At 42.2% G+C, this 14,579-nt stretch overlaps 1 protein-coding gene across 5 annotated transcripts in view; it reads left to right on the top strand.

Moving 5' to 3' along the window:
• Positions 1-462: 462 nt before the first annotated feature.
• Positions 463-14,579, top strand: part of fbxl4 (F-box and leucine-rich repeat protein 4) — a 97,513-nt gene continuing 83,396 nt past the window's right edge. For 3 of the 5 annotated variants that reach the window (XR_013887028.1, XR_013887025.1, XM_080192653.1), the window contains exons 1-2: positions 463-587; positions 8,193-8,788. Coding sequence is in view for 1 of the 5 variants with exons in the window: in XM_080192653.1 (XP_080048779.1) it covers positions 8,286-8,788 (503 nt within the window). In the remaining 4 variants the exon portion in view is untranslated. The other 2 variants (XR_013887027.1, XR_013887026.1) reach the window with 2 other exon arrangements.

Genomic DNA, 14,579 nt, shown 5'->3' with positions numbered 1-14,579 from the left:
CTGCACTGTAGAGCTCTATGATCTATGACCTACAGCACCAGGGACCCGGGTTTGATTCTCAGCTTGGGTCACTCTGTTCGGTTCTCCCCGTGCCAGCGTGGGTTTCCTCTGGGTTGCTCCGGTTTCCTCCCAAAAGACCTGCTGGGTAGCTGCATTGACCATGCTAAATTCTCCCTCCGTGGACCCGAACAGGCGCCGGAGCGTGGCGACCGGGGGAAATTTCACAGTAACTTAATTGCAGCGTGAACGTAAGCCTACTTACGACACTAATTTACAATTATTTTTAGGAAAAAAAAAAGAAAACTTTGACAGCCCTGCTGGGCCAGCAATTTCTGTTCCTCATTCCCCCCCCCAAAAACTGGGAGCTGCTTGGAGGAGACTACAATTCCCGGCATGCTTGGCGGTGACGGCCCGCAGCTCCCGGATGTAAGTGACATGTTTACATTACGGAGGGAGCGGAAAGAGAGGCAAAAAAAAATACTAGCAAGTCCCTGAGACTGAATAAAACAATGGATAAAACCCGCTTTATTAAACAAACCACCCGTTCTGCCCGCAGTTACACAGCGTCTGTAAATGCTGAGAGACAGGTACAAGTAAATGTGCGCTTATTGTGTGTGTGTGTTGGGTGGAAGTATATGTTGTATTTGTAGCTCACACCTCCCCCCCTCCCCCCCCGTCCCAAGCCTGGCTGTTTAACTGACAAGAGTCTGTGTGTGTGTGTGTGTGAGAGACAGAGGGAGCTGGGGGTGGGGAGGACACAGACAGGGGATGGGGCGGGGGGGGGGGGGGGGGAATGTGTGCAGCCGGAGTTTGGAACTCCGCCTCCCACTTCCAGGAATGCTGCTAACAGTGGGCCGAGGATCAGACAGCCAGGCCGACATTCCCTACACAGACTGTCCTCACTGTCTCCTCGTCCCGCAGCCATGAGCCTCCTCCTCACGCTGAGCTTGTACCATCATCATCTTCCTCAAGGGGGGGGAGGGAAAGGGGAAGGGGGCTACTTGGGGGGGGGGGGGGGGGAAGGAGGAGGTTCTCACCACATTTGGCTCTTGCAAAGACCTCAAAGCAGACCTGCTGATGTGTGTCAATCAAAGTAAGCAAAAAGTTCCCCCCTCCCTCTTTTAATGCCCTTTATAGACATACTCAACAGCCCAGTTTATATTGCATCGATAACAAGTGGCTTTAGGGTTATCATCAGTACCAAAGTGGCAGGAAACTGGAGAGGACCACTGCATGATGCAACTGCACATTAGATTTTGACGTGTGAGCGTAACAAGTGTGCGTTGCCTGGGGCTTCTCCAGACAAGTCAAAGGGATGTGAAATGTTAACATCCTTTCAGTCTCCACGGACGTTTTCCCCACATTTTACCCTTTATGTTACGTTACCTGTAATGCTGTTGAGATGATTTACAATTAGTTTATTTTTTTCCCCCATTCTGCATCCATCTTATTTTTAATTGCTTGTGTATTGTACGTTAAGTTTATTTATTGGTGTTCCAAGGAGGCTTACATTAAGGGGGGGTAGTTATAGGACGGATGTCAGGGGTAGGTTCTTTACCCAGAGGGTGGTGAGGGATTGGAATGCCCTGCCTGCTGCAGTTGTAAATGCGCCTAGTTTGGGGGCATTTAAGAGATCCGTGGATAGGTTTATGGATGAAAAGGGATTGGTTTAGGTTAGAGGGTCATTGTTTTTTAACTGGTCGGCGCAACATCGTGGGCCGAAGGGCCTGTTCTGCGCTGTAATGTTCTATGTTCTATGTTTAACACTGCAGTGAAGTTACTGTAAAAATCTCATTGTCCCTGCACTGTGGTCCCTCAGTACTGTGGGAAAGTTACTAGGCTACTGTCAGGCATTTAGATTTTTAAGACAATATATTCTATATAGTTAATATCTTGTTAGTATTTAGTCAGTCCACAGTGTATCTATCAATTGTGGCTCAGTATTCTCACTACTTAGGTTAGAAATTTGTGAGTTGGAGTCCCTTCACCAGCATTTAAGCACAAGATAAAAGCTGCTCACTCCAGTGCTGCCTGATACTGAGGAAGTGCTGTGCTATTGGATATGATGTATTTCAAATAAGATGTTAAACTGAGGCCCACCTTCTTTCTCTGGTAGAAGTAAAATATTCCATGAAACTATTTTGAAGAAGAGCAGCATTCTTGGCTTATATTTATCCCTTAATTCACAGCACAAGAACAGATTATTTAGTTCTTATCACATTGCTATTAGTGGCGGCTTGCTATGTGCAACTTGGGAGGGAATCCCAGGGCTTAGGGTCCGGACAACTGAAGGCACAAGCCACCGGTCGTGGAGTGATTAAAATCAGGAGTACTCAAAAGACCAAAATTAGTTGAGCACAGGTATCTGAGGGTTGTGGGGTTGGAGGAGATTACAGAAATAGGAAGGGATGAGGCTATGGAGGGATTTGAAAATACAGGGATAAGGATTTTAAAATCATGTTGCTTGACCAAGAGCCAGTGTAAGTCAGAACACACGGTGAAGGTGATTGGGGTTTACTGCAGATTAAGACACAGGCAGTAGAGGTCTGGATGACCTGAAGTTTACAGAAGGTAGAATGTGGGAGACGAGCCTGGAGATCTTTGAAGTAGTTGAGTCGAGAGACATTAAAGGCACGAATGAGGATTTCAGCTCAGACAGGGATGAAGTTGGATAATAATACGGAGCTGGAGATGGTCAGGTTTAGCCATGGCATTAAAAAAAGGTCAGAAGCTCATCTCTGATCAAATGTGACACAAAGTTTGTAAGTAGACCTGTGAAATCACTGACTGTTGGGCGACACCAGAACTAACAGTGCAGGAGCAGAAACAGATGCCATTGTAAATGATTCTCTGGCTACTTATAGATTTCGTTAAAGGGAAGTCATGTCTGACAAATTTACGAGAGTTCTATGAGGATGTGTCTAGGGTGGTGGATAGAGGAGAGCCGGTGGATGTGGTCTTTCTTGATTTTCAGAAGGCGTTTGACAAGGTACCTCACGAGGTTATTGCAGAAGGTCAGGGGACATGGAGTTGGGGGTAGGGTGTTAGCGTGGATAGAGGATTGGTTGTCAAATAGGAGGCAGAGAGTGGGGGTCAATGGGTGCTATTCGGATTGGCGGATGGTGACTAGTGGAGTGCCCCAGGGGTCGGTGCTGGGGCCTCAGCTATTTACCATTTATATAGATGATCTGGAGGAGGGAACCGAGTGTATGGTGTCAAAATTTGCTGATGACACCAAGATTGGCGGAACGGCAAATTGTGCGGAGGGTGTGGAGAGTCTACAGAAGGATCTAGATAGGCTGGGCGAATGGGCCAGGAACTGGCAAATGGAATTTAATGTTGGCAAGTGTGAGGTGGTCCACTTTAGTAGGAATAATGGTAGGAAGGATTATTACTTACATGGCGAAAAACTGCAGCAGGCGGTGGTGCAGAGGGACCTTGGGGTCCTTGTGCGTGAGTCACAAAAACCCAGCTTGCAGGTGCAGCAGGTGGTCAGGAAGGTGAATGGGATGCTGGCCTTCATAGCGAGGGGGATTGAATATAAAAGTAGGGAGGTCTTGCTGCAGCTGTACAGGGCATTGGTGAGGCCGCAGCTGGAGTACTGTGTGCAGTTTTGGTCGCTGCACTTACGCAAGGATATTTTGGCCTTGGAGGGAGTGCAGAGGAGGTTTACTAGGCTGATGCCGGAGTTGAGGGGGTTGAGCTATGAGGAGAGGCTGAATAAATTAGGCTTGTACTCGTTAGAGTTTAGAAGAATGAGGGGAGATCTCATTGAGACGTATAAGATGATGAATGGGATGGATAGGATAGAGGTGGAGAGACTCTTCCCGCTCAGAAAGGATAGTAGGACTGGGGGCACAGCCTCAAGATAAAGGGGGGGCGGTTTAGAACGGAGTTGAGGATGAACTTCTTCACTCAAAGGGTGGTGAATCTCTGGAATTCTCTGCCCGTTGAAGTGGCGGAGGCTACCTCGCTAAATATTTTTAAGACGCGGGTTGATGGGTTTTTGATAAGAGAGGGGATTAAGGGTTATGGGGAGAGGGCGGGAATGTGGAACTGAGCCACGACAGATCAGCCATGATCTTATTGAATGGCAGGGCAGGCTCGAAGGGCTAGATGGCCTACTCCTGCTCCTATTTCTTATGTTCTTATAGATAAGAATGGAACAAGGTGAGAACACCAACTGATGACAGTGGAGAGGCATTGTAGGAGGATGATATGATCAACTGGCAACTTGAGCTTTGTTCTTGTGACTTATATCAAAAACTACTATGATTGAACTAAAGTTTCAATCTCCCTATCCTATTCTTCCCCAACAGCCCTGTATACTCTTCTGTTTTAAATATTTCACCAATTTTTCCTTAAAAGATCTCTGCCTTAAACTCTCCCTGTGGCAAAATGTTTCATGCTCAAGTAATTATGCTTAAAGCCATTTCGCTTTTGTATGCTTTCTTTTGTAATTTGAAAATGACGACCTCTCCTCACTGACATTAAAACCAGTTTTTCTCTATTCACTGTATCAAAACCAACTGTATTAAATTTCTGCATAACCTTCTCTGCTCCACTATAAATAGACCCAGTATCTCAAGTGTCACCTTTGGAATTATCTTGGTGGATCTATACTGCATACTCTTTGTGGCTTCAGTGTTCTCTCTGTAAAAGTTCATCAAACTGATCACTACTCTAATGTGGCCTAACTAATGTTTTGTGCAATTTATTTACTACTTTTTTTCACTCTCTTAATCTATGATCAATTTATAAAATCCAAAGTGTTGCTCATATGTTTCATGGGTTTTTCTTCCTCCACTTGCACTTTCAGGGAATTATGTATTTGAACCCATACATTTCTCTGTTTCTCCATACTTCTTGATATTATTTAAAATATACTGTAGGAAAAATAAAAATTATAAACAATCCATCCAATTTCATCTTGGGGTTCAGATGATGTCTGTAAAACACTTAAACTTTGTACCCATCATCAAAGGGAGATGGTGGTAATGTCACTGGACTAGTCATCCCAAAGGCCCAGGTGGAGACCAGGTTCAGAGCCCACCATGGCAGCTTGTGGAATTTAAATTCAATCAATAAGTCTGAAATATAAACGAGTCTTAGTAATTGTGACCATGAAACTATCATTTATTGTCCTAAAGACCCATCTGGCTCATTAATGCCCATCCTTATCTGGTCTGGCCTACCCATGTGACTCCAGACCCACACAGTGTGGTTAACTCTTAATTACCCTCTGAAATGGCCTTTCAGTTAAAGGGCAAATAGTAATGGGCAATAGACGCTGCTCTTGTCAGTGATGTGCACATCCTATAAAAGAATAAAAAAACTACTTATGATTAAATAATAGTTTTAATATTTGCTTCCATTGGTCATGAAGTTATATGTGGCAAAATATTCTGGGCTTCTAAATCCAGAGACCAAATACAGAAGTTCAAATATTTGATGGTGTGGTCAAAATTTAATTTTTTTTTTAATGTGGTTTTATTGAGTAATAAAGTAGTTACTGCACAGAGGGAAGCCATTTAACACTGTAGAAGTTTTCTGCCAAGTACAATTCAGCTAGTCCCACTCCCCCACCCTTTCCTACCAGCTCTGCAATTTATTTTCTTTTCAGATGCTTATTCAGTTTCATTGTGAAAGTCAGGATGAAATCTGCCTCCACCACACTCTCAGGCAACGTATTCCAGATTCTAACCACTCCCTGCCTGAATAAGTTTTTTTTCCTCATGTTGGTTTTTTTGCCAGTCACCTGAAATTGGTCACCTCTGGTTGTTAACCCTCTGTGAACGGGAACAGTTTCTCTCCACAGTATTTATCTACTGTCTGGATCCCTCATCATTGTAATCAAATTTTCTCTCAACCTTCTGTCCCCTAAGGACAACAGCTTCAACTTTTCCAGTCTATCCACATAACTTAACCTCCTCATCTCAGGAGATCCTTTCTGCAGACTCCCCTGCCCCCCAACAAATCCCTGCTAAAGGCTGATACCCTGGATTGGACATAAACTCTATTTCAGCCTTAACTGTAGTATTTATAAAGGTTCATCATAACTTCTTTGAAATTAAACAGTTTGTGTTACTGTAGAAATCATAACTTTGCCTGTCTGTGTATGCTAAGCTTTTATCTTTACCTTGGCAACACTGGCCAGGCATCATTGCCCATTGCTAATTGCCCCAGGGCATCAAGAGTCAATCAAATAGTGCTATTGAAGTCACACATAGGATAGAATAGGTATAGGCAGCAGGATTTCTTTGAAGGGCATTGTTGAACAAATTGTGTTTGAAGGACAGTTTTTAGGTTTTTCCTGGTGCCATGTTACCAGAATTGTTCAATGTAATTTCATAGCATGTTATTGTGGGATTCAAATTCAACCTTTAGGTTGCTCGACCAACACCATAACCACTAGGCAATTGTACCCTTTTTATGTATTGTTAAAGTGCTTTTGAAAAGAAAATATTGAAAATACACTAATGCTACTTGATTAAAAAGCAAGACTGCTCTCGCAAACAGATATTATAAAAGCGTTTACTCAGCAATAGGTGTTCATGCAAGAAGTCCTTGTTGAAACATGCATTTTACAGAGTGACAGAAAAATCATGTTTGGGTATATTGTTTGTGTTTGCTTTTTAAATTTATTTGCATTTTATTTAAACATTTACTGTGTCAAAACCAATCAAAGCTTATCCTTTATTTGTCTTAATTTTGTAACATGGTAAGATAATGTTGCCTAACTGACATACTCTTTTTTGATATTAATGTTTTATGTGGGATTAAAAGGGATATTGTTGAGGCCAGAGCTTGATGTGGTTACTTAGCACTGAGTTTCACTTGGAAGGATATGAAAACATAACATACACTTTCTGATATGCTATATGAGAGGGGATTTTAAGGATATATATAAATTCAAGAGATAATCCTTGAAAAGAGTATTGGAATACTGATTATGCCACTTTACTCAAATCAGTGGGAATTCTTATGACTGGAAGCAATATTCTTCCATGTTAAAAGCTCCTGCCTGTAGCTGTGATGAAGTCTGATCCAAGCTAAATGTAATCATGTTGACCATTATATTTTATGCTCTATAATTAAACATAAGCACCAGTAATTCTTAATTTCATGATTTCCTTGTGCCTACTTTGTATATTTTGTGTCTTATCGGTAAACAAAAATTAAATGTAAATAAATATAATCAGTCATGTTATATTTTTACTTTCTAGTATGGAAAATCATTGCAAAATGTATATTTTTTAATCAACGTCAATGGAATAGAAAACAGTATGAGTTACTTACTTACCCATGTGTCCTGAGGAACTTGTATTATTTATAATTGTGCAAAAGTTAACAGATTGTTCAGTATTTAACTGGCCAGTTTTGCACTCAACATTTTAGAACTTTTTATTCGTTGTTTTGAATTTATTACCGTTCACAGAAATCCTTTATGCAATTCAGCGGTTTCTGGAGCGCCCTGTTAATATAACATGTTTATTTATGTACCAACATGTGTTCAGAGCTTTTAGATTGCACTTAGTTATAGTTAATGTTGGTAATAATCCATGTGACCATCGTGTTGCATTGCAAGGATTAAGTAATCACTAAAGCAGATGTTCAAGAGATTGTGTGAACGTCGAAAGAAGTAAAATCAAGCATTGCCGCTGTATTTTACCTTAAACCTGCTTATTTTGCTGTTGTTAATTTAAGATATATTTGTAGAAATAATGCTCCTTGTGATCTCTTTACTCTGAACAAAATGCAACTTTCAGACTGACATCAGCTGTTATTGCTCTTAAAAGTATCAAGGAAATAATGTTCTGTTGTGCTGGCTGATGGACGATTATATGCTTGTGATTACAAGAATGAATTTGAATGGAGGTTTGAAGCGTAGCTTCAGCGGAAAACTAGAACAATTTTTGGCACATTTTGCTGCTTGCGAAGAAAATGAAAACTTTATTTCGAGACAGCAGGGAGAGCATTGATGGATCAAGTTTCTGGCATGTTATTTTTCTGTAATACTGTTCAGAAAATATGCAGGAGGAAATGCACGGTCAGTGGCTCAAGTGAAAAATGAGTTGACGCGCTCTGATGTTTTGAATGTTGAAGTTAAATGAAACAATTAATTTTGTTAACTTTTCTGAATATTCTTAAAGAGACCACCATGACGTCCTTTTTCTGCTTCATGCACGCAGGGCTAATTTGCATTAACGCGAATGAAGAATTAAAACATCGTGCCGAGGGAAGACAAGGCATTGGCCCTGCGGGGAGCACCCAAACTAACCTCAATGTATCCCATGTTAACATTTTTGAGCATGTTTTATTACATCTGCCTACGGCGTAGAGCCAGATCTGGTACAAGAGGAGAAATAATGAACAGTCGACGAGCTATTGAGTCAAGCAACCGCATCCTACCTCTCAGCGTTGAAGTGGTGCAGTATGCCAAAGAAGTGGTGGATTTCAGTTCTCAGTATGGCAGCGAGAACAGCTTGTCCTACACTATGTGGAATTTGGCTGGACTGCCAAATGTTTACCCAAGTTCGGGTGATTTCACCCAGACCGCAGTGTTTCGGACCTATGGGCGATGGTGGGAAAGCTGCCCAAGTTCGCCTCTGCCATTCAGACGGAACCCTCGAAGTTTTCATAGCCAGGAATACGTTGAGCTGGTATTTGAGGAGCCTGTGTACCCGACAGCTATTGATGTACTGGAAACGTACCACCCTGGGGCAATTGTTAGGATCTTGGCTTGCTCAGCAAATCCTTATTCCCAGACACCTCCATCAGAAATTAGGTAAACATAACTAAAGAATTTGTGACAACTTGTTGATTATTTAAACAATTGCATAGTTTAGGTGTGTGTAATATTTTCCCATAGCTGTCTTTTCGGGAGAGGAAGAGTATAAACAGAATCAGTTGAGGGCAGCTGATGAAAGTAGAATCTGCTTTTCTGAATGTTTCTATTGATGGTCAGTATTTGGTGTTATGTGATAGCTCAAGTAACAACTGATATGTCTGAAGGGATTAGACTTTAAATGTCAGCTTCCTTATATTCAAAGCTTCATTTCCAGTTCTTTTCCATTAGTTTGGCACAAATGTATGCATTCTTTGAACTTCTAAAAAAAAATGTTAGTTCTGTTTGCCCATCCCATTCCATTTCAGTGAATTGAATAGAAATAATTGTTCCCGCTCTCACGTTATTAGAATAGATTAGGTGAATAGAACATAATCACTCTGGAAATTAAAAGTTCACAAAAATCCCATAGTTAAGTGCAGATATCAAAATGTATTCTATCTTCCAGTTAAGCTTTGCACAGATGCTGGTGGTCTGACCATCATAGAAACCCACAGTACTAAAAACAGAAAATACTGGATAAGCTCAGCATGTCTGACAGCATCTGTGGAGAGAAAAACACGATTAATGTTTCAAGGCAGATACAGACTCCAAACGTTAACTCTATTTCTGTCTCCACAGATGCTGAGATTATGCAGCATTTTCTGTTTTTATTTTGGATTTCCAACATCCACAATATTGTGCTTTTATTATGTAAACTCGTAGTTACTGCTTGCCTAAGTCGTTTAATGTTAGTATTGTGACTTTCAGTATTATGAGATATGAATTCTGAAAACAGTAATATGATAGCTATTGCTGTCACAACAGTGTGCTTAAGCATTTCCAGTTAAGAATAACATTGATGAGAGACAATCTTCACAGTATTTCCACACAATATTTTTCTAATTATGCAGTGGCCCATATTTTCTGAGTGGCAAATCACCATCAAATTGCCACTCCATTCCTATTTTCTGTCCTTGCACTGGAAATTGTCGCCATTGTTGCCTGGACTTCTTAACCAGAAATGCAGAGCTTACTTATTCTGGAAGTCCTCCTTCATTGTGCAGATTTGCTGGGGGGATGCAAAGCTGCCATACTCTGGCAGGCCCCCAAAGCCACTTTGAGAAGCTATGGAGAGAAGGTAAGTGAATGCAGGGAGAACAAAGACTCTTAAGGACACTGGGTCAGGATAAGATTGAGCTAGGCTCTGGTGTGATTGGGCAGAATAAAGTAGCCTGTTAGCAGTTAGATAATCTGCTTTGCATTAGGTTTTAATCAGTTCCTACCCACATGTTATGATTTTTGGGTGAGGTGTATATATTCTGTGTGTACTTATGCTGGTCTGAATAGGACAAGCCTTTTTTTCACTTGTTTCAGCTGCAAGACCTTGAAGGACATTATTACTTTTCAAGCTTGCTTAAATGTTTGGCAAGACATGTTTATGTTGGAATTATGTTTGCCTTATTCTTCCTTTCCCTTCTGCTTTTTCGGTCCGTGTATGTGGCCTCATGTAGACCAGAGAAATGTTCTTGTTGCTATGTCGCTGGTATCTGCATTACACATTGGCACATGTACCAGTAGATGCAGTTAGCTAAAATTTCCTCAGTACTCGACTGATCAGAAATATGATACATATTGTGAAATGATCCTTGTGAGAGATGAGTGCCAAATAATGAGTAATGTTGTGCCATACGTTTGTGTCACAAGTGACTGAACTATTTTCACCTGGGTTTATTATAATTACTTGAGCAATTATGGAACCAAAATCCCACTTTGGGGTGTTATTACAAATATGCGATGTGTTCATTTGAAATTCTAGTCTTTGGCAGGTAGCTTAACAGAGGAGAAATAACGATAATAGAATGGCCTAGAAGATGGTTGAAGGGGCACTGTTAAAGGAATGTTTTGATCATAGTTGGAAGAAATCAAACCATTTCTTAGTTAGGGTAATCATCTGGAATCATCTAGATAACATTCTAGAGAGAATGAGTGTTGCAGATTACAGAGATGTAAATTTCCTGACATGCTGCTGGGTCTTACAGCACAAATGTTTAACGTTTATGTAAGAAATTAATTTCTATTGTTTCGGCAGAGCAATCAGACTCTTTATCTTAAATGTGTTATGCTTCTGCACTATTGCAGCATCGTTTCGGGGGTGGAACTTGCACACAAATTATTCAAAGTAGTTAAATGAAGATGTCCAACCGAGAGCGTTTCTCTTTGACTTGACCTAATGCTGCATGGTGATCTTCAATCTGCCTGACTGTTGATGTGATTTGGACAGGCTGAGTGAGTGTACATATGCATGGCAGATGCAATAGAATGTAGATAAATGTGAAGTTATCCACTTTGGTAGCTATAATAGGAAGACAGATTATTACTTGAATGGGTGTAAATTGAGAGAGATGGATACTCAGCAAGACCTTGGTGTCCTCGGGCATCAGTCGCTGAAAATAAGCACGCAGGTACGGCAGGCTATAAAGAAGACAAATGGTATTTTGGCTTTCATATTGAAAGGATTTGAGGATAGGAATAGGTATGTTTTACTGCAACTGCATTGGGCTTTGGTGAGGCCACACCTAGAGTATTGTGTACAGTTTTGGTGTCCTCCTCTGAAGAAGGATGTCCTTGCTATAGAGGAAGCACAGCAAAAGTTTACCAGACTGATTCCTGGGACGGCAGATTTGTCAAATGAGGAGTGACTAAACTAGTTAGGATTATATTCACTGGAGTTTAAAAGAGTGAGAGGGAATTTCATTGAAACTTAAAATTCTACAGGATTGGACGGGTAGATTCAGAAAGAATTTCCCTGATGTTGGGTGAGTCCAGACCTAGGGGTCATAGTTTGAGGATAGGGAGTAAACCTTTTTGGACTGAGGTAAGAAGAAATTTCTTCACTCAGAGTGGTGAATCTGCGGAATTCACTACCACAGAAAGTAGTTGAGGCCAAAATATTGTGTGATTTCAAAAATGAATTAGATATAGTTCTTGGAGCTAAAGAGAATGAGGCATATGGATTTTGAATTTGATGATCAGCTGTGATCATAATGAATGCTGGAGCAGGCTTGAAGTGACAGTGGACCACTCCTGCTTCTACTTTGTATGTTTCTTTCTCACCAGAAGTTGATTCTGTACCCTTATTTATCAACAGGATTGTGAAAGTACATCAGCATGCAACATCTGGTAGAGGTAGAGACCTTCTTGATGAACAAGAAGAAGTTCAAAGTTCTTGGGCATAAATTTTGTAGAAGCCAATTTTAATTCTGCCAAATCTCATTCTGTTTGAAGGACACAATGGGGGCAATTCTTCCATCCTGCTGCACTAATTTTTTAGCACAGTGCATTGGGGGATTCCAGCGGTGCCTAATGCCCAGGATCAGCGCCGGGTGCCCAGCCTACTAGTGACTCCCAGTGCCGGATTTCCGGCAGCATCGCATCCACACTAGAAATTGGCGGGGTGATGCGTAAATTATGGTAATACGCATTACTGTATATTTTAAATGTGATTAGCAGGCCTGGAGCTGAAATCTGCTGCCCGGCTAGCATCTACCCGCCCCCCCCCCCGCACAGTCGTTCACTCCAGTGAAGTTTATAGTAACTCCCCACTTTCAGGGAGCTAGTGGCCTGACCCTGCTGGAGTGAAGAGGGGGGGTGCAATCAGGGCCCTCCAGATGGTCAGTCGGTGGGGGTGAGGGTGCCCTCTGGGCATTGGTACCTTGGCAGTGCCAGTGTGTGTTCCCTAGCATTGTCCAACGGCAAAGTGCCAATGTCCAGGGGGCACTTTGGCACTTCCCATCAGGCATACTGGGGATTGGGAGGGTGGGGCCCAGTGGGGGTGGGGTCTGGTGGGTAATTAGTGGGGGAGAGGTACCCTGCTGCCACTCTGCATAAGGCTCAGTGGGACGGGGGTGGGGGGTGCGGCAGCGGCATGATACTGGAGCTGTGGGGGGGCGAAATTGAGACTGCCTTTGGGGGGGGGCGGATAGGAGTTTGTGACTGCTGCATGGGGGAGAGGTGGGAGATCAAGGGAGTGGTGTCATGAGATTGAGGCTGCAGGGTGGGGTGTGGAGGCTGGGCCGGACGTGATTGTGGGGGGCCAGTGATCATGCTGTAGTAGGGTGGACGGCTGGCATTGCAGGGCTGCCAGCAGTTGAAAGGCCGGCATATGAAAACACTGATCGGCGCATGCGCACCACTATGCTGGCACCTCCCAGGCGGGATAGGCCCTGCCCATTGAATTATGGAGTGAACTGCACTGGTGCTCTCTGCAGTGCACCAAGAGTGGGAGATTCATTTTGAAACTCCTGTTGAAAAGACCAGTGCGATTTACTCCAGTTTTAGGTGAATTTGACACATTGGCCAGCGTTCTCCCCAAAAAAAATTCAGTTTATGTAGGATATACTGATGTAGTTGTCCTCCCTTGGCTAATTATAAAAATATAAAATTATACCCATCTTTTCGGTTCAGCATCTGAGACTCTTCACTTGATCCTTCAACTAAATGCAGTCCTGCATCCCTTCTCTCCCTCCATTTTTAGAGATGTTTGACACAGTCTCAACTCGAGCTCAGAGGTAATGTCCCTACGCTTAAACCATAAGACGTAGGAGCAGAATTAGACCACTTGGCCCATTGAATGGCAAAGCAGACTCAATCATGGCTGATATTTTTCTCATCCCCATTCTCCTGTCTTTTCCCCCAAACCCCTGATCCCCTTATTAATCAAGAACTTATCTATCTTTGTCTTAAAGACACTCAGTGACTGGCTTCCACAGCCTTCTGCGGCAAAGAGTTCAATAGATTCATCACTCTGCTGAAGAAATTCCTCCTCATCTCTGTTTTAAAGGATCGCCCCTTTAGCCTGAGGTTCTAGTTTTTCCTATTAGTGGAAACACCCTCTCCACATCCACTCTATCAAGGTCTCGTAGCATTCTGTAAGTTTCAATAAGATCCTCCCTCATCCTTCTAAACTTCAATGAGTACAGACCCAGAGTCCTCAACCGTTCCTCTTACGACATCCCTCTTCATTCCAGGATCATTCTTGTGAACCTCCTCTGGACCCTTTCCAAGGCCAGCACACCCTTCCTTAAATATGGGGCCCATATACTCCAAATTGGGTCTGACCAGAGCATATACAGCCTCAGAAGTACATCCCTGCTCATGTATTCTAGCCCTCTCGAATACTTGAAGCAATCTTTTCCCTTTGGTGTTTAATTACTGAATTTGAAAATGCCAGTACCCTTCTGTCCTTTGTCCCTGTTTCAGAATGCTCAGTTTCGAACATCATGATGGCATGTAGAAAAATAACATCAACAAAAGAAATTCTGGAAATAAGTACTGATGCAGAAGATTTAAAATGTTCCTGGTGCATCATTATGCCATTTGTAACTATTGTAAATTGAAATGATGAATGAGAAGTACCATACAAAACATAATATAGTTTTGTACAGAACAGAAAAGGCTCTTGCGCCCATTGAGTCTGCGCCCACAATAACTCCATAAAGTCATGCTAATCTTATTTTCTAGCACTTGTCCTATATCCTTAGATGTTACGATGTTTCAAGTGCTCATCCAAATACTTTTTTAAAGTTGTAAGGTTTCTGGCTTCCAACACCTTTGATGTGGAGATGCTGGCATTGGACTGGGTAAACAGTAAGAAGTCTCACAAACCACTTTTGCTACCAAATAAACCTGTTGGACTTTAATCTGGTGTTGTGAGACTTCTTATTCCGATACCTTTCCAGGCAGTGCATTC

Source organism: Carcharhinus amblyrhynchos, chromosome 7 (genome assembly GCF_965287045.1).
Source record: "Carcharhinus amblyrhynchos chromosome 7, sCarAmb.v2.hapA, whole genome shotgun sequence".
In the NCBI taxonomy this organism is placed as follows: domain Eukaryota; kingdom Metazoa; phylum Chordata; class Chondrichthyes; order Carcharhiniformes; family Carcharhinidae; genus Carcharhinus; species Carcharhinus amblyrhynchos.
This window is presented reverse-complemented; position numbering and strand designations above follow the sequence as displayed.